Here is a 21210-nt window from a genome sequence, read left to right as displayed (position 1 = left end):
AGCCCTGAGAAGATACAGCGACTGAATACATCCGCCTTTTGCTCAAAGTAAAATTCCCAATTGCTGCCAGCCTGAGGATTAACATAGTTCTCAGTTATGAGATGTACAGATGTGCAGGTTGTGCACTGCACAAAGGTTCCTGGCTGAGTTGTTGTGTAGGGACTGAAATCATCCAGTGTTTGCATGAGTCAGACTTTGAGCTATGATACCCTCTGCATCAGTCAGGGGGAGGAGGTACATTTTTGTAATTCAGCCACCCAAAAGGAGGTGGAGGAAGTGCTTTGGGCCATTCATGGGCTGAGAGGTGGTGCCTTTTTGTGATTTCCACAAAGGCATTATGTGTGCTAGATGACCCTGAGGTTTTCAGAAACAAAGCATACAACCACCCAAATCGTGTCCTTATTGCTTCTTCTTGGCTGGTTCCCGGACCCGTTCCTGTCTATGGTGGTGTTTATAGTAATAGGGCCGAACAAGGCAAAGGGAGTTTCTTTCTGGATCAGTCCCAGAGCCCTTGCTTTACCATGGCCTCGGGGATCTGACTCCTGGCCAGCTGTGCAACCTCATTTTCCACCCCTCTCCCCCTTCCTCACCAGTACCCCCACTCCCCTGCAGCCTCACTGGCCTTCCAACTGTTCGAAAACATGCCAGCTACATACTTACCTCTGGGCCTTTGCACTGGCCATTCCTTCTTCCTGGGATGCTCTTCCCCCAGATGGCATATCTGTGCTTACATCTATGTTCCTAGTTTCTTTATGCAGATCTCACATGTTTTTGTTACTCTTAAATTTATGACAAGGATATTTAAAAACGCACACACACTTACATACACATGTATGTTTTAGGTCAGGACCTGACACACTGCAGCCTGCAGACCCAGCCTGCTTCCTGTTTTTATAAATAAAGTTTTATTGCAACACAGCCATGCCTATTCGTGGACATATTGTCTATGCTGCCCTCCAGCCTGCTTCCTGTTTTTATAAATAAAGTTTTATTGCAACACAGCCATGCCTATTCGTGGACATATTGTCTATGCTGCCCTCCAGCCTGCTTCCTGTTTTTATAAATAAAGTTTTATTGCAACACAGCCATGCCTATTCGTGGACATATTGTCTATGCTGCCCTCCTGCTATAGCAGCAGACTTGAGTAGTTGCGATGCAGACTGTGGCCTGTGATGCTGAAAGTATTTACCTTCTGGCCCTTTACAGAAAAAGTTTGCTGATGCCTTTTTGAGATCAGTGTTTAGAGTTAATCTATCTATGTATTATTCTCCTGAAGTAAAAAACCTTGGCAAGCCTTCCCTTCTCCCCACCCCACCCCATCGAAAGCCTCCCCTCCCTGGTAGAAACAACTGGGACTTTTTTTATTGTGGTAAATATGTTTATAGATATAATATGCCATTTTAACCACTTTTAAGTGTTCAATTCAGTGGCTTTAAGAGATTCATTTTTTTACCGTATGCATTAACAGTAAGTTTCACTGGCTTCTTTGCTCACCAGTGTTTGCTTACTTACAACTTCCTCTTGTGTCGAAAGAGAAGGCAAGATGTTGTTTTAGGTGGGTCAAGGGATGGTCAAATTTCTCAGTACTTCCGTGTTCAAACGTGTCTTTATTTCGCTTGTCTACTTGAACATGAGTTTGGAGGGCCCCAGACTGTGTTCTGACTACCCTCTTCCAGAGTCTACAGGGGTTGCTCTGAGACTTTCTAACATCCAGTGTGGGCACATAATCCCCCAGCTGCCCTTCCAGATCCTTCCTATTGGCATCTTGAAGCTCCAGGAGTCCCCAGACCTACCTCTGCCTCTGAGGCTGTCTTCCGCCAAATTTGTTTTAAGCTGGGGTTTTCTCCAGCCTTATTTCTCCGTCAACCCCCTTCATCTTTTTATCTTTCTAGCCTTTATTTCTGCTTTCTCTATTCCATAAGTCCCTTTACATTTCTGGTCTGTTCGTGACTTTCTTGTTTTGCGATGCTTGATGGATCCTTCAGCTTTTAACGTTTCTCTCATTTCAATAGAATTCGGATGGAGCAGTGGGAGGCCTGTGTGTCAGCATCCTATTGTGATCCAATCACTTTATTTAATTTGCATTTTTCTGATCACTAGTGTTATAGAACCAGGTTCGTTTTTGCCCACCGCCCAGAAAGCCAGACACTGAGATGACGAGATTGCAGCAGCCAGAGGGTTTACTCACAAGGCAGCCATGTGAGGAAACAGGAGAATGAATCTCAAACCCACCTTCTCAGAAATGGGGACTCAGGGATATTTATGGGGTAGGGGGGGCAAGGTGGTCTGAAATGTGGAGAGGTGATTGGAGGTGAGGAGAGGTGAGGTCACCTCTTGCGATGATCTGCACAAGCGTAGTCAGACTCCATGCCTCTTCATAGGACGCATGCTCACAAAATGGCACATTAGCATGATCTAAGGGTGGAGTTTTTAGCGTCTTGACGTCAAAAGGTAGCTTATCGGACATCTGCATGGACCCAGTTGATGAGTTGGTGGTCTCAACTGGTCTGAAGTGGACAAGGGGTTCTAATTCCTGAAAACAGCTCACACACCCATTACCATGGCGACCCAGGCTCCAGCGAGATGTTATCTAAGGAAGCTAGTGGGAGTCAGATGGCATGTTGCCTAAACAGCACAGTTAACGATGGGCGAGGGAACAGCTAAAAGCTATAATCTGTAAAAGGAAAAGGAACAAGAACTTTAGTTACTAGCTACTTACCCATCAATGGCTAACTGTTTGCTGGTTTCACTAGAGACGTTCATTGTCTTAATATACACTAGCCGTTTGTAATGCTTCACAAAACATTCAAAATCTTCTCCACATGAACAGAAAATGGGGAAAGCTCAGAAATACACAGTCTAATCTATGATAAGCTTTTCTCAGCTTAGAAGAGTGTGATGGCTTTTCTTGGCTGAGAAGAGTGTGTTTTCAAGTACACTGCCATAAAGGTGTATAAATTATGTTCAGACACCAATTCTGACGTGTGAAGGTGATGCGGGCTCAGTGAGCCGAGGAGTCAAAAGAAAGATTTCTTGGACTCTCAAGGTCTGGCAGTAGCGCTCTTTTATTTAGAGCATAGCATGGGGACAGGACCCATGGGCAGTCAGAGCTGCTGCCAACATGGGTTGTGGGTAGGCCTAAATTTAAGGCATAGGTATGTGAGTTATCTCTTTACAAGACAAAGGAAAGAATATGTAAAAAAGTCGTTACAATGGTATCAGTGCAGGTGGGGTCTGGTTATTGGGTGGTCCTATAACATTTAGATAAGAATCAAACCAGATTAAGTAAATGGCTGAAGCCACCACCTTAAATATTATTTTTAGCTAAAGACAAAGGAGGATGTTGGGGATGGAGGGGGGGTGATCATGGGAGATTACCACACAAGTACAGTAAACAAGATGCAGATTGAAGTCCTTGCTTTTGGCATTGATTAAGAGTTTCTAGAGATAAGGTCATCCCCCCTTCTTCCCAGTACAAAGAAGGAGACACCTTTACAGATGGAGATTTCCTTTACAATGTAAATGTCTCTTAACAAAGGGGAAGTAAATTCTACTCCTCAGAGCCTCCCTCCCGTCTGCAGTTTTTCAAAGTAACCAGCCTAAAATAATCCTCATCAGACGTTTTGCCACCCCGCCAAGCAATTCCCCAACACGAGGCGAGTGTCCTACCGTTTCACTCAATTCTGATACTGTCTACCTGGAGATTCCACGGGATAAGGGTTCAGTCCTACGAGACTCTTCCCTCTCCCCCATTTCAGCCGCCAATCGCAAGTTCAGGTTGTTACCCATAATCCTGACCAACCGGCTGTAGATGGGAGGGTCCAATGACCCCCTCTTCAGGTTTGATTAATTTGCTAGAGTGGCTCACAGAACTCAGAGTAACAGTTTACTTACTAGATTACCGGGTTATTCTAAGAGGATATAAGTCAGGAACAGCCAGGTGGAAGCGATGCATAGGGCGAGGTGTGGGCAACGGTCATGGAGCTGCCATGATCTCCCCAGGTGCCCCACTCTCCCCCCACCTCCATGTATTCACCAGGCTGGAAGCTCTCCCAACCCCATCCTTTTGGGTTTTTGTGGAGGCTTCGTTACAAAGGCAAGATTGACTAAATCATTGGCCTTTGGCAATCATTCAACCTCTGGCTCCTCTCCCCATCTCAGAGGTCAGGGGGTGGGGCTGAAAGTTCCAGCCCCCTAATCACACGGTTGGTTCTCCTGGCAACCAGCCCCCAGCCTTAGGGTGGTCCAAAAGTCACGTCATTAACATAACAAAAGACACCTGTATTGCTCTCCTCACAGGACATTCCAAGGTTTTAGGAACTCTGTGGCAGAAATGGGGACGAAGACCAAATACACATTTGTTACAAGTCACAATATCGCAGATTACTAAGGCGTTAACACAGGAGATATTGAGGGTCTACACAGGACTGGGCACTGGGCAGAGTCGGGGATCTGGCACTGAAGAAGCCTGATCAGATTCCCTTCCTTCACAGTGGAGGGTGTATCAGTCAGAATAAATTACGTTATGCTGCAATAACAAATATCCCCCTCCCTTGAATCTGAGTGGCTTGGAACACAAAGGTTTATTTCTTGCTCGTGCTACATGAGCATTGTCGCTTGGCAGGGGGTTTTACTCATGTTAATCATGCAGGGATCCAGGTGGAGAGGGCAGCAACCTTCTTGAATACTGCCCGTGGCTATTCCAGAGGGAAGACAGTGAGTTCTGCAAGGTCTTGCTGGCATTTAAATGCTCCAGTCTAGAAGTGACAAAAAATGATGTATGTTACTTCTGCTCACGACTCATTTGCCAGAACCAGCCAGATGGCAGAACCAGCCCATTCAAACCACAGGGGGGACAGGAATTTCACTCCTACCACGTGCCCGAAAGGAAATATTGGTGAATAGCACTAATGACTGCCATGGAAGGTAATGAGAGTTGTTTTCTCTTCTGTTGTTAGAAACATCTTTCTGAAAATATCAATCATTGGAATTCTTTGTTACTATTGGCTCAACATTGTGGCCCTGGCTGGTGAAGAGGTGAGATTTCCATGCTGTTCCACCTTAAGTTCGGTTTCTTAGCTGCTGACCACCAGGGAGGAAGTGAGTTTCTCAAAAGTTGCTGCTCATGATATTAGAACGGATGTCATGTTATTTTTCCATCCATCTGTCCACCCATTTATTCATCCATCCATTCATTTATCCATCTGTCCATCCATCTAACCATCCAGCAACCATCCGTCTATCCACTCATTCATCCATCCTTGGGCTGGGCACTTCAAACTTCCCCCTCCTCATTCAGCCAAATCTAAAAGCCCCCAGTCCATCGGCTCTTAGTACTGACTTCCTGCTGGGGTTATTGACCATCAGCTTCGTAAACTGACTCATTCAAACTTCCAGTTGGTGCTAGCCCGCTAAACCTCTAGGCCACTTTCTTAAGAAGGAGATATTAAGTGATTTTTCGTAAAGTCAATAAGCAAAAAAAAAGGGGAGGCATTCTTAGCCATTGACACCTCCTGCTCTCCTGAAGGCATTGCTGAGCGCTGGCTGAGGAATGGGATCCAGAGGGCGTAGGACAGAGATGAGAAGTGTTAAGAGGAGAGAGAGTGAGAAGGGCAAGTTTGGCTACCTGTGGATGGAGGGCAAGCCTTAATGGGGGAAGGGGGTGCACAGAAAGGAATAAACACCCTGAAAACAAACTCAGCCTAATGGTGCATTTCTGCCGAGAGGGGCTCTGCTTTTCTGGGTATACAAGGACGTGGTCCAACTGAGCCACCAGCCACGTCCTAGCGAGTGCAGGGCGCCAGGAACCAATGGGAACGAAGCGGAGGCTGCAGCAGCTTCCCGGATCCTGACTCTTGTTTGCCTTGCAGTGTTGGGAAACCTTCGTTGGTCAGGAAATCTACCGGCTCCTTCTGATGGATTTCGTGTTCTCTTTAGCTGATTCCTTCCTGGGGGAGTTCCTGCGGAGGTAAATATTTGTCCATCTTGAGTAATTAGGACCTGACCTTGTAACCAGAGCCTGTCTTGGCTGAGCAGGAAGTATGGGTCCCTAAGTACTCTAAGTGTGCATTGTTCTGAGTCTGCCTATTGTCCCTCCACATAGCAGTTTCTCCCGAATTAACTGAAATTTCACCTTGACCTGACAGTCCTGTTGCCAAAGTTCATTTGGTCCAGTTGGCCCTTTACAACCTTCTCTTGAAAAAACAAAAATGTTCTAGAATAAAACAGAAATGGAGCCCTTTGAGGTCTTATCTACCACAGATAATTTTAATATTCTAGTGTATATTCCTTCACATTTTTCTATGCACATACTGCTTCGCGTGTGTTTATATACTACATAATTTTCTAAGACAAAAATGGGGCCACATGGCATCTTTCCATGCCTGTACATGTAGATTTATCTCATTGTTTTCACTGATTTTTTTTTTAACGATACGGTGAGGACGATTGGCCCTGGGCTAACATCTGTTGCCAATTTTCCTCTTTTTTTCTTTTCTCTCCCCAAAACCCCAGTACACAGTTGTATATCCTAGTTGTAAGTTGTTTTCACTGATTTTAATTAATGTACTAATTTTTATTTTAGAGCCCAGGTGTGCGGAATTGGGGCAGTGTCATCACTGGCCCATGTGTGGTCCTCTTTTATTTATCCATTTATTTTTAAATAATGTGATGAGCGTCTCCTTCCTTGTAGATGTGCCTGTATGTCTGTAAGCTGCCCTCGTGATGAGAGGGCGTGACACAAGGCTGATTTTTTCCTCGAGGGGGAGGTTGAATGCTGAATTTCCTCATTCAGTCTGTGCAAACTCACTTTTATTCCAGTCTCTGTTCAACGTCCGGAAATAAACGTGAGAAGGGTTTTGTTGACAGCAACTTTTTATTGGCAACTCTTCTGTATGAGGAAATCAAAGTCGTCTCCAGTTTCCCTGAGTAAATGGAGACCTTGGTTTCCTCCTTGTGGATTAAGAAAACAAAGAAACACCATTAATTCCATAGCAGTAACCAAAACTTGAAAATTTTTCAGTTTATTTGAGTTAGGAGGTGCTAAGCTTATCTGGTTCCTGAAAAAAAAAGTTTAACAAAGAGTGATATAAATGAGATAGCAGATGGGATCATTTAAATAATTATCTTATTTAAATAATATCTATTATTTATAGTTAATTATTTAAATCATAGGTGGGATAATTTAAATAATGTCTTCTAGAATTCTTTTACACGACTGTAGCGGTACGCCCATTTGAATGCATTGTGTTAATTCTATTTTCCCTCGATGCCCTTAATTATTTCTTCAAAACCATGCTTATACTTAGAATTTTTCAAAAACTTGCAAGGGGACTTAGGCCTTTATTCCAAACTGGGGAGGGTCTCCTTTATTGATTGTGGGGAATCTTTTGAAGGAGGGGGTTGATGGTTTGGGTGCTAAACTCAGTATGTTTTCGCAGAATCATCGGGATGCGGGTTTTCACAAGTCTTGGCTTGCAGGAGTTTGACATTGCCAGGAACGTCCTGGAACTGATCTATGCACAAACTCTGGTGTGGTGAGTTTTGAGAATTGCAGGGTGCCCAGTGGTTCCCGCCTGACTATGGACTCAGAGTTTCGGTGGCGAGCCCCAGAATCTGTTGTTTGTAAAGCCACACGACTAATACCAAATCCAGCCAGTCTGAGAGCCGGGAATTTATGTCCCAGACTATGCTCGTCCTTTATGAGGACTTTGGGCAAGAATCGCCATAGGGCAGGCTCTCAACCCGGAGGCCCCCAGGTTGTATCCAGCTTGCAGGTGTGTTTTGCTTTTCCCACACAGTGCTGCTTCTAAAGATTTGAATTAGCCACCAATATTTAAAAACCAGGAGGTAGACCATAAAATTTAAAATTTCTGGCTTCTTTCCAAAAAAGGAAAGATCTAGACCATCTGCCATTATGGTAACAGTTGGTTGGGCCTTGAACTGGGGCGAGCGGCTCCATTTGTCACAGTCCCCACCTTGAACTATTATCTCCCCAACACTGATTTGCCATCTCTCATTGTCCTCATGCTGTTAGTTTTCTTATGGTAGAAAACTTTACTTTACCTTGAGGTCTTAAGAGAAGTGGGAAAATAAAGAAAAGCGGAGAGGGGCTGTGTGCTTCTGATGCCTGGCTGGCTTCAAGCACTGATGTCCTACCTGGTGGGCCCTCTGTAGCCTTTGGGCTTTGTGACCTCTGTTTAGCAACTGTGTCCGCGCATATGTACGTGTGTGCGACTCTGTTTTGGGACTCGCCAGCTAGTTGCATCAAATTTTTCATGAGCTCAAACCAATAGTAACTCAAACCAATAGCCAGTGACTATTTTACTTATTTATTTTAACCTGGTGTAGTAAATGCCAGAATTCCATGTAGTGCATTACATTCTTAAATTCCATCTGTTGGGGGGTTGCTAATTTGGAAGTAGAGGATTTGAACTTGAATAAACTTGGATTCTGGGGCTGGCTCTGTCACTTACTGAGGTCAGTGAGCTTCTCTGACCCTCAGTCTCTTTATCTGCAATATGAACATCATAATAGCTACCTTCGAACTGTGTTGAGGATTAAGTCAGATGATATGTGAAGACTGCTTTGCAGTCTCCAATATGCCATACAACTGTGCAGGGTTTCATTTTCCAACTCTTTACAGTTGCCCTGGGTGATTTGGCTATCTGCAGATTACTCACTAATGCCAGTGACTTTATTTTTAGAGGTAGCGAGGACTTGTTCTTTGTGTGGTTTATGTGATTTGCATACTCTCATGTCACCCCCTGGCACCTGGGCAGCTGACAAAGGCCTTTCACCCACATTATTTCAGCTAACAGGATGCCTTTGGGCAGGTTACATAAACTCTCTCTAAACCTTAGCTTTCTGACCTATAAATGGGGGAGCTAATAGTGCGTACATCCCAGGGTTTTGCTGAGGATTAAATGAGAAAAACGTATGCATTAAGTGCTGGTGAGTACCTGACTCAGAAATGTTTTTTTTATTGTGGTTTTTTTTTTTGGTGAGGAAGACTGGCCCTGAGCTAACATCTGTTGCCAATTTTCCTCTTTTTTTCTTTTCTCTCCCCAAAGCTCCAGTACATAGTTGTATATCCTAGTTGTAGGTCATTCTAGTTCTTCTCTGTGGGATGCCGCCATGCATGGCTTGATGAGCAGCGAGCGTGTAGGTGCGCCAGGATCCAAACCAGTGAACCGCGGGCCGCTGAAGCAGAACACGTGAACTTAACCACTATGCCACCAGGCTGGCCCCAGAAGTGTTTTATAAGTGGGGATATTATGGCTGTTGTTATCCTTATGAGCACACATTTCAAAAATTGTGGTAAAAAACACATGACATAAAATTTACCATCTCAACCATTTCTAAGTGTATAGTTCAGTTGTGTTGGGTATATTGACATCATTGAACAACCAATCTCCAGAACTTTCTCACCTGGCGAAACTGAAACTCTGCCCCTTAAACACTAACTCCCCATTTCCCCTCCCCCCAGTCCCTGCCACCACCATTCTACTTTCTGTTTCTGTGTTTGACTGTCTTAGATGCTTCATGTAAGCGGAATCACACAGAATTTATCTTTTTGTGACTGCCTTATTTGACTTAGCATAACGTCCTCCAGCTTCATCCATATTGTAGACTGTAATGGAATTTCCTGTCCTTTTTAGAGCTAAATGATATTCATATTATTCATATTGCGTGAATATGCCACATTTTGTTTATCCGTTCATCTGTTGATGGACACTTGGGTTGCATCCACCTCTTGGCTGTTGTGAATAATGCTGCTCTGAACATGGGTGAACAAATGTCTCTTTGAGACCCTGCTTTCAATTCTTTTGAAGTGGAATTGCTGGCTCATATGGTACTTATAAGCACTCTTAAGTTTTTTAATAAGTAATGTGCATAAATCATCTGGCATGGTAATAATAATATTGCTCCCTTTATTAACTACTTACTTTGGCCAGGTTTTTGCATCCTAGAGCCCCAGCCTTCATATTCTTGACCATTCGATGGAGGTTCCACAGGGAAATGTTGGCATTGAGGGGGGAAAAGTTACAATCGGAGATGGCCATGGTTACTTCCAGGCCTTTAAGATTTTTGTTACTAAGTCGCAGATAAGCACAATTGAAAACACACATCTTTTTTCCTTTCTCTGTGACAATTATAGATTTACCCTCTGTGGGTTTTAGGAAAATATTGTTTTTGACGATGAGCTTTAAAAGATATAACAGAAATTGAGCGTGCGTTGGGGATGATGGCAGAGATGAGGTGAGGAAAGTGTTTCTCAAACTTCAGTCTTTTTATACACCAGCCTGCCTATTTTTGGGCATATCTGTTTTTTTACTTAGTATTATCTTTTAAATTGTTTGCCTTTTTTTGACTTGCATACATTTTTAAAGGAGTCTTTATTTTACAATCATAGATGGAAAAACCAGTATCACTTGACAGAAATTGCCAATAGCTTAAAGAATAAAATGGATCCCTTCGTGAACACTCATTAAAATCTAGCTAGATGCTGCCGTCTGTCAAGGCGCTCAGTCTAAAACTGCTCCTTTTTTAAAAAAATGGGAGGTTGGCGAGCGTTAGGAGTTATGTTCTATCAGAGAACTGCGACTTCCTTCTCCGGGCACTCCGGGGCCCTGAGGGGCGTGGGAGGGAGTGCCCTTCTCATTTGTGACTCAGTGCGGGTTAAGGCCTGTCCCTGCAGGAGCTGGGACCTTCTCCAGTGCCACGGAGGGAGGAGGGGGACGTGACCCACATCGGGGCACCTAGGTTAGGGCTCGTGGAAGGCCATCCGGAGTTCAGTGGCTGCGTGGGGAGGGCGCTCTGCAAAATTTCTTTCTCCAGAGGCAGGCAGAGAGCAGCCGTGGACCCTGGGTGCGGGGGGACGTGCCTGGTTGGCTGTGGGGGAGGCAGTCTCCCTCTGCGTTCGTTTGTTACGGCTGCCACGACAAGGTGCCACCCTTGGGGGGCTTAAACAACGCCCATTTGTTTCCTCACAGTTCTGGAGGCTGGAAGGCCAAGATCAAGGCGCTGGCAGGGTTGGTTTCTCCTGAGGCCGCTCTCCTTGGCCTGTAGGTGGCGCCTTCTCCCTGCATCTTCACACCGTCTTCCCTCTGTGTGTGTCCGTGCATCTCTTCCTTCAAGGGCACACGTCATATTGGATTAGGGCCCACCCTAGTGACCTCATTTTTCCTTAATTACCTCTTTAAAGACCCTGTTTCCAAACACAGTCAGAGTCTGAGGTACTGGTGGTTAGGACTTAAATGTGTGAATTTTGTAGGAATGTGATTCAGCCCATGGCACCCTCTTTCCCTTCCCTCCGCACCCATGTCTGCCCCCACTCCCGTGTCTCCCTGGTCTCTGACACTCTCTCTCCCTCCTAGGATCGGAACTTTCTTCTGTCCTCTGCTGCCCTTTATCCAGATGATTACTCTTTTCATCATGTTTTACGTCAAAAATGTGAGTCAGTCTAAAGTTGGAACAAATCAGCTTTGCTCAGTCACGTGTGACCCAGTGGTGGCTGGAATTGGGTGCTGGGGGTCTGGGGGCACTGGGACGGGTGTGAGGAAGCCGGTGGCTGGCTGGGTCGCTCTGGCCTGCTCCTCGGGCCACGGTGGCTTCTCTCTCTTCAGATCAGCCTGATGATGAACTTCCAGCCTCCGAGCAAAGCCTGGCGGGCGTCACAGATGATGACGGTCTTCATCTTCTTGCTCTTTTTTCCATCCTTCACCGGGGTCCTGTGCATCCAGGCCATCACCATCTGGAGGTAGGAGATGGTGGCCTTGGAGTGAGGTTTTAGAGAGGCGGTGGGTGAGTGTCCTAAAATGTAGGTTTTTTTATCATTCAGGTTTGGTGAGGTCGACCGATCAGGAGATGACTGCCATTGACAGGATAGTTTATACTCACAGATCCTGAGAAGAGGGGTCACACCACACCATGGGGGGCCACATGAGGAGGCACCAGGGCCAATCAGGAGGCAGAGAGAGTGAGGATAAAATGTGGGCATGAGCTTTTTTCTTTTTTTTGAGGAAGATTAGCTCTGAGCTAACATCTACTGCCAATCCTCCTCTTTTTTTTTGCTGATGAAGACTGGCCCTGAGCTAACATCCATGCCCATCTTCCTCTACTTTTTATACATGGGACACCTGCCACAGCATGGCTTGCCAAGCGGTGCCATGTCTGCACCTGGGATCTGAACCAGCAAACCCCGGGCCACCAAAGCGGAACATGCACACTTAACTGCTGCACCACCGGGCCAGCCCTGGGCACAAGCTTTTATTGTGGGTTACATGAGAAGGAACAGGCGAGGCAGGGTGAGCAGATTAGGAGTGGTTGTTTGGAATAATTTCAGTGGGCTCTGGGGCATTGGGGCCGTTTGGAGTTGCCTGGTACCTGGCCCGGCGTGAGTGGGGCCCTGAGGAATGGTGGCCCAGAGAGTGGGAACCTGATAGAGGACATCGTGGGGGTAGGATGTGGCCCCCGGTTGGTTGGTTGGTTTGCATATAAAAGACACATTTGCAGGCTAACCCTGGGAAGGGCAGTCTCTGCCGTGTCAGCAGGGCGCCAGATATCAAAATACAGTAAAATGACATGTTTAATTCAGTGTTTAACCCACGTTTCCCAGTAACCAACAGACACTGCAATCAAGGGAGGGGTCACATCCTAGTTTGGGCACCACCCGTCAGGCTCCCACGGTCCTGACTGGTACAGCTTCCTTACTTCCTCTAAGCGCTGAAGCTTCTCAGAATAGGGAGAGGCCCGTTCCTCCACGTGGAGAACAGAACTTCATGCAAATGAACCCAGAGGCCCTGTCTGGTCAGGCTACCCCCTACCTCTCCACCTCAGCCCCTTCGGTTCCACACTGCGCAGCCCCTGGGCTCTGGCTCCATCCTGGGAGCCCGCGCGCCCTCCCCACGCAGGCAGGTCCTCTGTTTGAAGTGTTCTCCTCACTCCCTTTGCTTGGCGGCCTTCTTTCCATCTCAGCTCAAAAGCCATCTCCAAGATCTGACTCGACAACCATCCTCGTTTACTGTCAGCTCCACCTCTTCTCTCCCGCCCGCGGCAGGTTCTTGTCTTCCTTCTATGGCGCCCAGGCAGAAATGCCTTCGTCTGAATCCCGGTGTCATTGTTTACTCACTGGGCAGGGACCGTGTCCGTCTTATTTCCTGTGGGATCTCCAGGGCACGGTGCCTGGTACAAGTGAGATAAACCTCTGTGGAATGAATGAATGAAGAAATGAGCCAACGAACGAACAAACCGGGCATTTGATTTTTAGGATGCACGTGGAACTGGAACCACTGGAAGGCAGGGGTTCAGGGCAGGCTACTCTGTTCCGCGAAGTCCTTGCTCCTCTCTCTGTGTCTATTCTCTTTTTTCTCTCTTCCTAACCAGCTCCATGCTGCCTTCTAGTTTCTACCCCTTTCTCACAATGGATTGCACATGGCCATCACTGCCACAGCTCCAGCTTCCATAGATTACGGGGTCCCCTCTTTGAATTTCTTAGTTCAAGTTCCCAAGGAAGAGAATCTGATCGTCCCAGTTGGTTTCTCTGAGTTAGGTCCCCTCAGAGGCCACTGCCTGGGGTTCAGGTTCGGTCGGGTGATACCCCTGCTAAGAGCTGGTCCTCAGAGTGTGGGCCGTGAGGACAAACCTACCAGCTGAGGCTGTGAGTGAAAGGGCTTCCTTTGGTCGGGGGGCGTCGGGGGAGCAGGCAAGAAGTGCTGGTTCCAGATGCAGAGCCCAGAAGGAAAGCTGATTTTAGAATAGACTATAGCTGAGTCTCACGCCAGAGATGTTTTTCCATCCCTTGTTTTGCCAGATTGAAACCTTCAGCTGACTGTGGCCCGTTTCAAGGGCTGCCCTTCTTCATTCACGCCATCTACAGCTGGATCGACACCCTGAGTAAAAGGCCCAGCTACCTGTGGGTTGTCTGGATCTACCGGAACCTCATCGGAAGCGTGCACTTCTTTTTCATCCTCACCCTCATTGTGTTGTAAGTGGGGTGCCCTGGGAAGCCGTTGGGAGGAACACTGTTAACACAACATGCAGACAGCCCTCAGGATGTTTGCTGCAAGAGCAGAGGGCTGCAGGTGGGCTCATGGTTTTCCATGATTCTGACCCTGCCCTTGAATTTTTCAAGAAGTTATTTAATATTTTTTGTCCTAGTTTTTTTTTTTTTCACCCATTTTATGAAGAAAGCAATACCTGCTCTGCCCCTCTTTTCTTTCTTTTTTTTTCTTTGGTGAGGAAGATTGGCCCTGAGCTAACATCTGTTGCCAATCTGCCTCTTTTTGCTTGAGGAAGATTGTCACTGAGCTATCATCTGTGCCAATCTTCCTCTATTTTATGTGGGGTGCCTCCACAGCATGGCTTGACGAGCAGTGCTGGGTCTACGCCTGGGATCTGAACCTGTGAACCCCAGGCCATCGAACTAGAGCATGCAAACTTAACCACTATGCCACCAGGCTGCCCCTGCTCTGCCCCTCTGAGAGATAATGTGACAATAAAATGAAAACAAAATGGATAGGAGAATGCTTAGGAAAATTAAATGTGTGATTTTTTTTTCTGAGATTGTGATATATTAAAATGGGCTGGGCATTATTGATACATAGGATAGTGTACTTTCATTTTCAAATAAAAAAAGAGCCGTTCCTGACGTCTTGTGAAAAAGCAGAAGATCTGCCAAGACTGGGCCTGTTTTCCTGCATGAAAAGTTGGTTGGCTGACTAACGGCTGTCCCGCTTTAGAAGCCTGGCCCTGATGGCGTTTGAGATGGTGGCTCCTCCTGTAGGAAGACACAACTCAGATGCACGGGTGGTGGACCCAGCTGCTGATGATGGTGGGGCAACCCTCACTATTACAGATGGAGGTGATGACTTACAGAGATGGCCTGACCTGCAGAGTGGGTTCCCGGCTGCACAGCCTGTTAGTGGCTGAGGGGCTGGAACTTGGTCTCCTGGCTCTGGCATGCCCTCCCTGCCCCACACTAGGTTGCTGTTGCCCTCTTTAAAATAGTGAGTTCTAGTGCCTCACTCCTTCAAACTTCTAATTCAGAGGCTGGCCCGGTTGCATAGTGGTTAAATTTGTGCACTCTGCTTTGGTGGCCTGGGGTTCACCAGTTCGGATCCTGGGCATAAATCTACACAATGCTCATCAAGCCATGCTATGGCGGCATCCCACAGAGAAGAACTAGAAGGACTTATGACTAGGATATACAACTATGTACTGGGGCTTTGGGGAGAAAAATTAAAAAGAGGAAGATTGGCAACAGATGTAGCTCAGGGCCAATCTTCCTCACCAAAAAAAACAAAACAAAACAAAACAAAACTTCTAATTCACCAGGGCAATGCAGAGTCTCAGGCCCTGCTGCAGACCTACAGAATCAGAATCTGCATTTTAACAAATTCCCAGGAAATCTGTATCACGTTGAAGTTTGAACAGCACTGTGCAGATTCACAAATTCTGGCTGTGCATTGGAATCGTGCATTTTTAAATTCCTGATGTCTAACTGTTCTTGCCACAAAAAAAACCTGGTGATCATGTGATGTGATAGAGGTGTTTGCTGACACTGCAGTGGTAATCGCATTGCAGTGTATCAGTGTATCAGACCAACACAGTTGTACCCTGAAACTTACAGCATGTTATATGTCAAGTATATCTCAATAAAAAATAAAAACAAAACCAGATTGAGGTGAAGTTTACAAGTGTATAAATATACCAAAACTCATCAAACTACCCTTAACATGAGTAAATTTTGTAATATGTAAACTATGCCTTAATAAAGCTGTAAAAAAGAAAAAATACTGATGTCTGGCCTCATGCCCAGAGAAGCTCAGTTAATTGATCTGAGGAGGAGCCGTGGCATGAGCCTTTTTCCCACGTTTCAGTTGATTCCGTGTGCAGAGTGGTGAGAACCACTGCTCTCGTGTATTTACCTTGTAACTCACCGGGACACAAATTTTCAGGAGCACCTTTGGGCCAAAATCCATTTGCAAGTAAATATCTCAGTTCCTTTGCACCCACTGGAAATCCAGAGCCTGCAAAGCATTGGCGAGAGTGTCTGCCATTCCTTCTTTTCTTTTCTTCCAGAATCATCACGTATCTTTACTGGCAGATCACAGAGGGAAGGAAGATAATGATCAGACTGCTCCATGAACAGATCATTAATGTAAGTCCCACTGTACCCTTTCCTTATCCTCCTCTCCCTCTTTTTTTTTTTTTGCATTTTATAATGGAAATTTCCAAACATAATCCAAAATAGAATACAGTCATGCACTGCGTAATGATGTTTTCGTCAATGACAGACCTCATACACGACGGTGGTCCCATAAGATTACTAACATACAGCCTAGGTGTATGGTAGGCTATACCATCTAGGTGTGTGTAGGTACACTCTGTGATGTTTGCACAATGATGAAATCGCCTAATGACTCGTTTCTCAGAACATATCCCTGTCGTTAAGCTCCACCCGCTCATCACTCACCCCAACAACCATCAACATTTGCACACTCTTGTTTCATCTGCACTAACCCTTCGCTGCAAATCTCTGGGTTATTTTAAAGCAAATCCTAGACTTTGTGTCATTTTATCTGTAAAAACTTCTATATGCCTGAGAGATACAGACTTTTAAAAGACATGACCACGATACCTACCATCGCACTTAAAAGAAAACTTAATAATTCCTTCCTGTCATCTAAGACCCAGTCAATGGTCACATTTCCCCAATTGTCTATTAAGTGTCTTTTTACAGTAGGGTTGTTCCAATCAGGATCTGAGAAAGTGCCACCTGTTGCATTTGGTTGAAATGTCTCATGTTGCTTTTCCTCTATAACCGTCCAGCCCTCCCCCTTTTCCTGCCATTTATTGTTGAAGAAACCAAGTGGTTTGTCTTGTAGGACTTCCCACATTCTGGATGCATCTGATTTGCCACCCTGTGGGGGTGTTTAGCATGTTTCTTTCTCCTTTGTATTTCCTGTAAATGTGGTGAGCTGTAGAGACCCGATTAGAACGAAATTCAACTTCTTAGCCAGAACACTTCATAGATGATGCTGTGCCCTTCTGATGGCGTCACCTCCAGATATAAAATGTCAGACTGTCTCTTTTTTGTGTTTGATAAGAGTGATCAGTGGGTCCACGCTTCGTTAGCCTGACCCATCCATCCTGATTTAGCAGCCTGTTGTGAGTATTGCCTAGAAGATCCATTTATTTCATTAGGGATTACAAAATAGTGATACTCTCATTGTCAGGTTTCTTCCACATTTATTAGCTGGAATTCTTCTATAAAAGAAGAATTTTTGCTCATCAACTATTTGATTCCCTTGAAATAGAGTTCGTAGAGGAAAGGGTTATGCCAGTTTTTTAAATGATAAGTTGGTACCCTAGTGTATTAGTTTCCTGGGGCTGTCATAACAAATTACCATGAGCTGGGTAGCTTAAAATAACAGAAATTTATTGTTTCACAGTTCTGGAGGCCAGAAGTCCAAAACCCAGGTGTCGGCAGGGTTGGTTCTTTCTGAAGCACCGAGGGAGACTCTGTTCCTCGCCTCTCTCCCAGCTTCTGATGGCAGCTGGCAAACCTTGGCGTTTCTTGCCCTGCGCCTTCATAGGTCCAATCTCTGCCTCCGTCTTCACAAGGCCCTTTTCTCTCTCTGTCTATTTCTCCTTCTCTTCTGAGGACTTACCATTTGAATTTAGAGTTCATCCTCATCCAGAAGGATCTCATCTCCAAACCTTTAATCTAATTACATCTGCAAAGACCCTGTTTCCAGACAAGGCTATATTCACAGGTACTGGGGTTAGGATAACTTGGAAATATCTTTTTAAAAGGGAGACACTATTCAAACCACTATAGCTAGCAACCTCCCAATGTAGCCAGTGAGGATTTTTTCAAATTATTATTACAAATTCAGAGATAGTATATTTTGACATCTTTCAATTACAGTCATTTGTTTATGCTTAAATAGTCTCATCCTTTGCTAGTGGCAGTCCTTTTGAATTAGCTCCCGGGTACTTTTGACATGTCCCCAAAGTCTTCGATAGCTTCCTTGCTCTCTGGAAGGACAAGATGTCCCAGACTCATCTTGCTCATGTCCTGTCCCAGAACAGGAATCCGCCATTTCTTCAATTTCTTAAGGAGTCCTGGTGAAATGGCATTTAGGGACCACAGTCTGGACACAGGGATGCTCATTGCGCCTGGGCTGATTCCCTTTTCTTCCGAATACCAACATAATTGTGACACGAGCACTTCTGTCTATGAACATGGGAAAGAAGTGGGGCTCCCCAGGGTTCTATATGCTTGAGTCTTTTCTTGCTTGAGGAAGATTGTCACTGAGCTAACATCTGTGCCAATCTTCCTCCACTTTGTATGTGAGATGCCACCACAGCATGGCTTGACAAGTGGTATGTAGGTCTGCACCCAAGATCAGAACCTGCGAACCCTGGGCCGCCAAAGTGGACCACTACACTATCGGGCAGGCCCCCAAAACCCTTATTTTAAAATTAAGGAATCCAGGGCTTACAGAGTGAAGTGATCCGCCCAAAGTCACACGGCTAATAAATGGTGGGATTTGAACCAGGTGACTCCAAAAGTTCGTGCTCTTACCTACAATGCACTTTTGCCTCCCGGAGTCAAAATCTGTTGGGTAAAGCCCTTGAGTTTGCATTTTTGCAAGGCCTGCAGGTAATTCTAATTTGCACTGGAGTGTGAAACAGCTGCTACAGACCAGAGATTTCCAAACACGTCAGCCAACAGCTGGGGAACTTGTTAAAATACCAATTCCCAAGGCCAGCTCTTCCTTACAGAAGAATTCCAATTGATAAACGTGGAAGGAATGAGGGAAATAGAAAATCACACTGAAGCAAATACCACAGTAATATCTATTGCGAGCAGGATCCACTGGTGGATGGTAAAATTAGCGGGTGAAAGTTTAAGGAGAAACAGGGCGTGGGGAATGGGACTGACCTAGACTGGTCAGACCATCAGTGGTGCTGGCTGGCCCCCTCAACACTGGTGGGATATATGTCACTCTTTTATCTGCAGCAGAGTTATAGAAAAGTGATTCGCCCTTCTGGGGAAGGCAGACCTGTTTCTTTGTGTCCCTTCCCAATTCTGGAATTATTTATCTGGGTCTACTCCATGAAAAGAGATAATGTTGACAAATGGAATATATTTGATGTCTTTAAATGCAGAGCTGTAAGCTTTGATATTCCCAGTGGGGGGGCAGGGCAGACCCAGGCAGTGCCAGGTGCCCAGACAGGGTTTTGGGGCAGAGGGCATGCCAGGAAGGGGGCTCCTATAAACCATTTGTCCTGGGCCTTCAGACAACGGCATGTCAGTTGCTTCTGACAAGGCTGCTTCTCAAGCCTGCTGAGGAAATCACTTTAGAGTAGATTATTACAATTTGGGAAGGCTGTAGGGGCACAATCTGGCTTTGCTGTGAAATGTTTATTTTCTTTCATCAAGAGAAAACGTGGCGGCAGCCTCCATCCAACGTCTGGGACCGCACCTGCCTGACAATCCGCCTTCTTTCCATCATTTGCTTCTCCACCCCACACCATCATTCATCCTCCACATTTTTGTTTTCCTTTTCCTTCTTGGCAGGAGGGCAAAGATAAAATGTTCCTGATAGAAAAGTTGATCAAGCTGCAGGAGATGGAGAAGAGAGCAAACCCCAGCTCGTTCCCACCGGAAAGGCGAAACATGGAGGTGAGGCTGGAGGCGAGGCTGGAGGCCACGTGTGTCTGTTCTGTAGCCCCATCCGACAGAAGTACATCCCATGAGGTGAAAAGTGCCCTGCCATCTCACCCCACTCTATTAATGCTTCAGTGTAGATTCTTCTAGATCTTTCTCTCCAGGCATCTGCAAACATACACACAGCTACTAACATTTTTGTTTATTTATTTATTACAAAATTGGGGATATACTATACACATAGTATTGTAACTCCCCTCCCCCCACTTAATATCTTGCACATTGTCTCAGTCTGCTCATATTTGAATATTTGGGTTGATCCCGGGTTTCTTTTTTAAGACTAAAAGTAGTGTGTAATGAAACATTTTGTGTCACAATTATTTTATGTGCGTATTATGTGCGTATCATGTGGCATGCCCATGATAATACTGATAGATATTGCCATGTCATGCTTTTAAAAAGATTTTACCAATTTCATTGTTACCAAGAGGGTATAAGAGATGCCTGGAACCCCAATCCCAGAGCCCTCGCTGGCTTCCTTGGTGTCTTGGGAAATATGGATAAGCAGTTAACCCACCTAAATTCAAATGCCACTAGTTTTGGAAGTTATGATCTTGTCAGAAGAGACTGCTGTGTCATTTGCTATCTGTGCCAATTAATACCATCTGCACGATTTAGGTCAGGGACCTAGAGGCCCAACTCTAAATCCTGTGAAGGCAGGGACCATGTCTGTACCCTCGCAGCCCAACGTCCTAATATATTACTTGGCGTATTGTAAATGCCCAGTAAAATACCTGTGAAATGAATGAATAAATGGATGAAATCACTGTCCCTAAACAAAACAAAGCAAAACACGTTTGATATTTCTCTGGCTGAGCCTTGGTCTTAATTAATGTCACCTCTTAGTTTTGTATGGTGGGGGGGCTCACCGGCCTTACCAGCTGTGCAACAGGACCCGGGGTCTGCATTATTTCCCAGTGATGAGGCTGCCTCTTTTCTTCTTTCTCAGCAACCAGTCTCTTTGCACGTCAGGGAACATGATGCTGCTCGTGGTGAGTAACTGAACTGGCCCTAAGAAGACCTCCTGCATCTAGATGACATAGCCCAAGCTGGAGCGTCAGAATTGCCCGTGTATCAGTTCAATCGCAAGAATCGATCCAAACTGGCTTTAGCAAAGCCCCAAGAATAATTCTTGCCTTATAAGCTGAGGCTCACAATATGTCACCAGAACCTGGTTTCTTTTTGTTCAATTCTTTTCCATGTTAGCTCCTTTCTCAATTAGGTTCTTCCTAATATCGCAAGGCTGCTTAATCAGCTCCTGATATCTTCTCAGATTCAAGTCTAGTGGGAAAGAGTGAGACACCCAGAGTTCTTATTGTGTTTCCTTGGATCTGACTGGGGGATAAGCCCCTCCATGAACCAATGGCTGTGGCCATGAAAATATGATGATTTCATTGGCCAGATCTGAGTCCCAGGCCTTCTCTGTAGATACAGGTGGTACAACCCTACAGAGCCAGGGACTGAGA

General features: G+C 45.5%; 1 protein-coding gene across 4 annotated transcripts in view; it reads left to right on the top strand.

Moving 5' to 3' along the window:
- The window catches only part of TMC5 (transmembrane channel like 5), a 73788-nt gene that overhangs the window by 51806 nt on the left and 772 nt on the right, over positions 1-21210 (top strand). For all 4 annotated transcript variants that reach the window (XM_044747269.2, XM_070484848.1, XM_014853464.3 and 1 more), the window contains exons 12-20: positions 4959-5037; positions 5871-5968; positions 7440-7535; positions 11379-11454; positions 11628-11761; positions 13814-13987; positions 16084-16162; positions 19595-19699; positions 20694-20736. In XM_044747269.2, the coding sequence (XP_044603204.2) occupies positions 4959-5037; positions 5871-5968; positions 7440-7535; positions 11379-11454; positions 11628-11761; positions 13814-13987; positions 16084-16162; positions 19595-19699; positions 20694-20736 (884 nt within the window). The remainder of the gene's footprint in view (positions 1-4958; positions 5038-5870; positions 5969-7439; positions 7536-11378; positions 11455-11627; positions 11762-13813; positions 13988-16083; positions 16163-19594; positions 19700-20693; positions 20737-21210) is intronic.

The sequence above is a fragment of the Equus asinus genome, chromosome 14 (genome assembly GCF_041296235.1).
Source record: "Equus asinus isolate D_3611 breed Donkey chromosome 14, EquAss-T2T_v2, whole genome shotgun sequence".
Taxonomy (NCBI): domain Eukaryota; kingdom Metazoa; phylum Chordata; class Mammalia; order Perissodactyla; family Equidae; genus Equus; species Equus asinus.
This window is presented reverse-complemented; position numbering and strand designations above follow the sequence as displayed.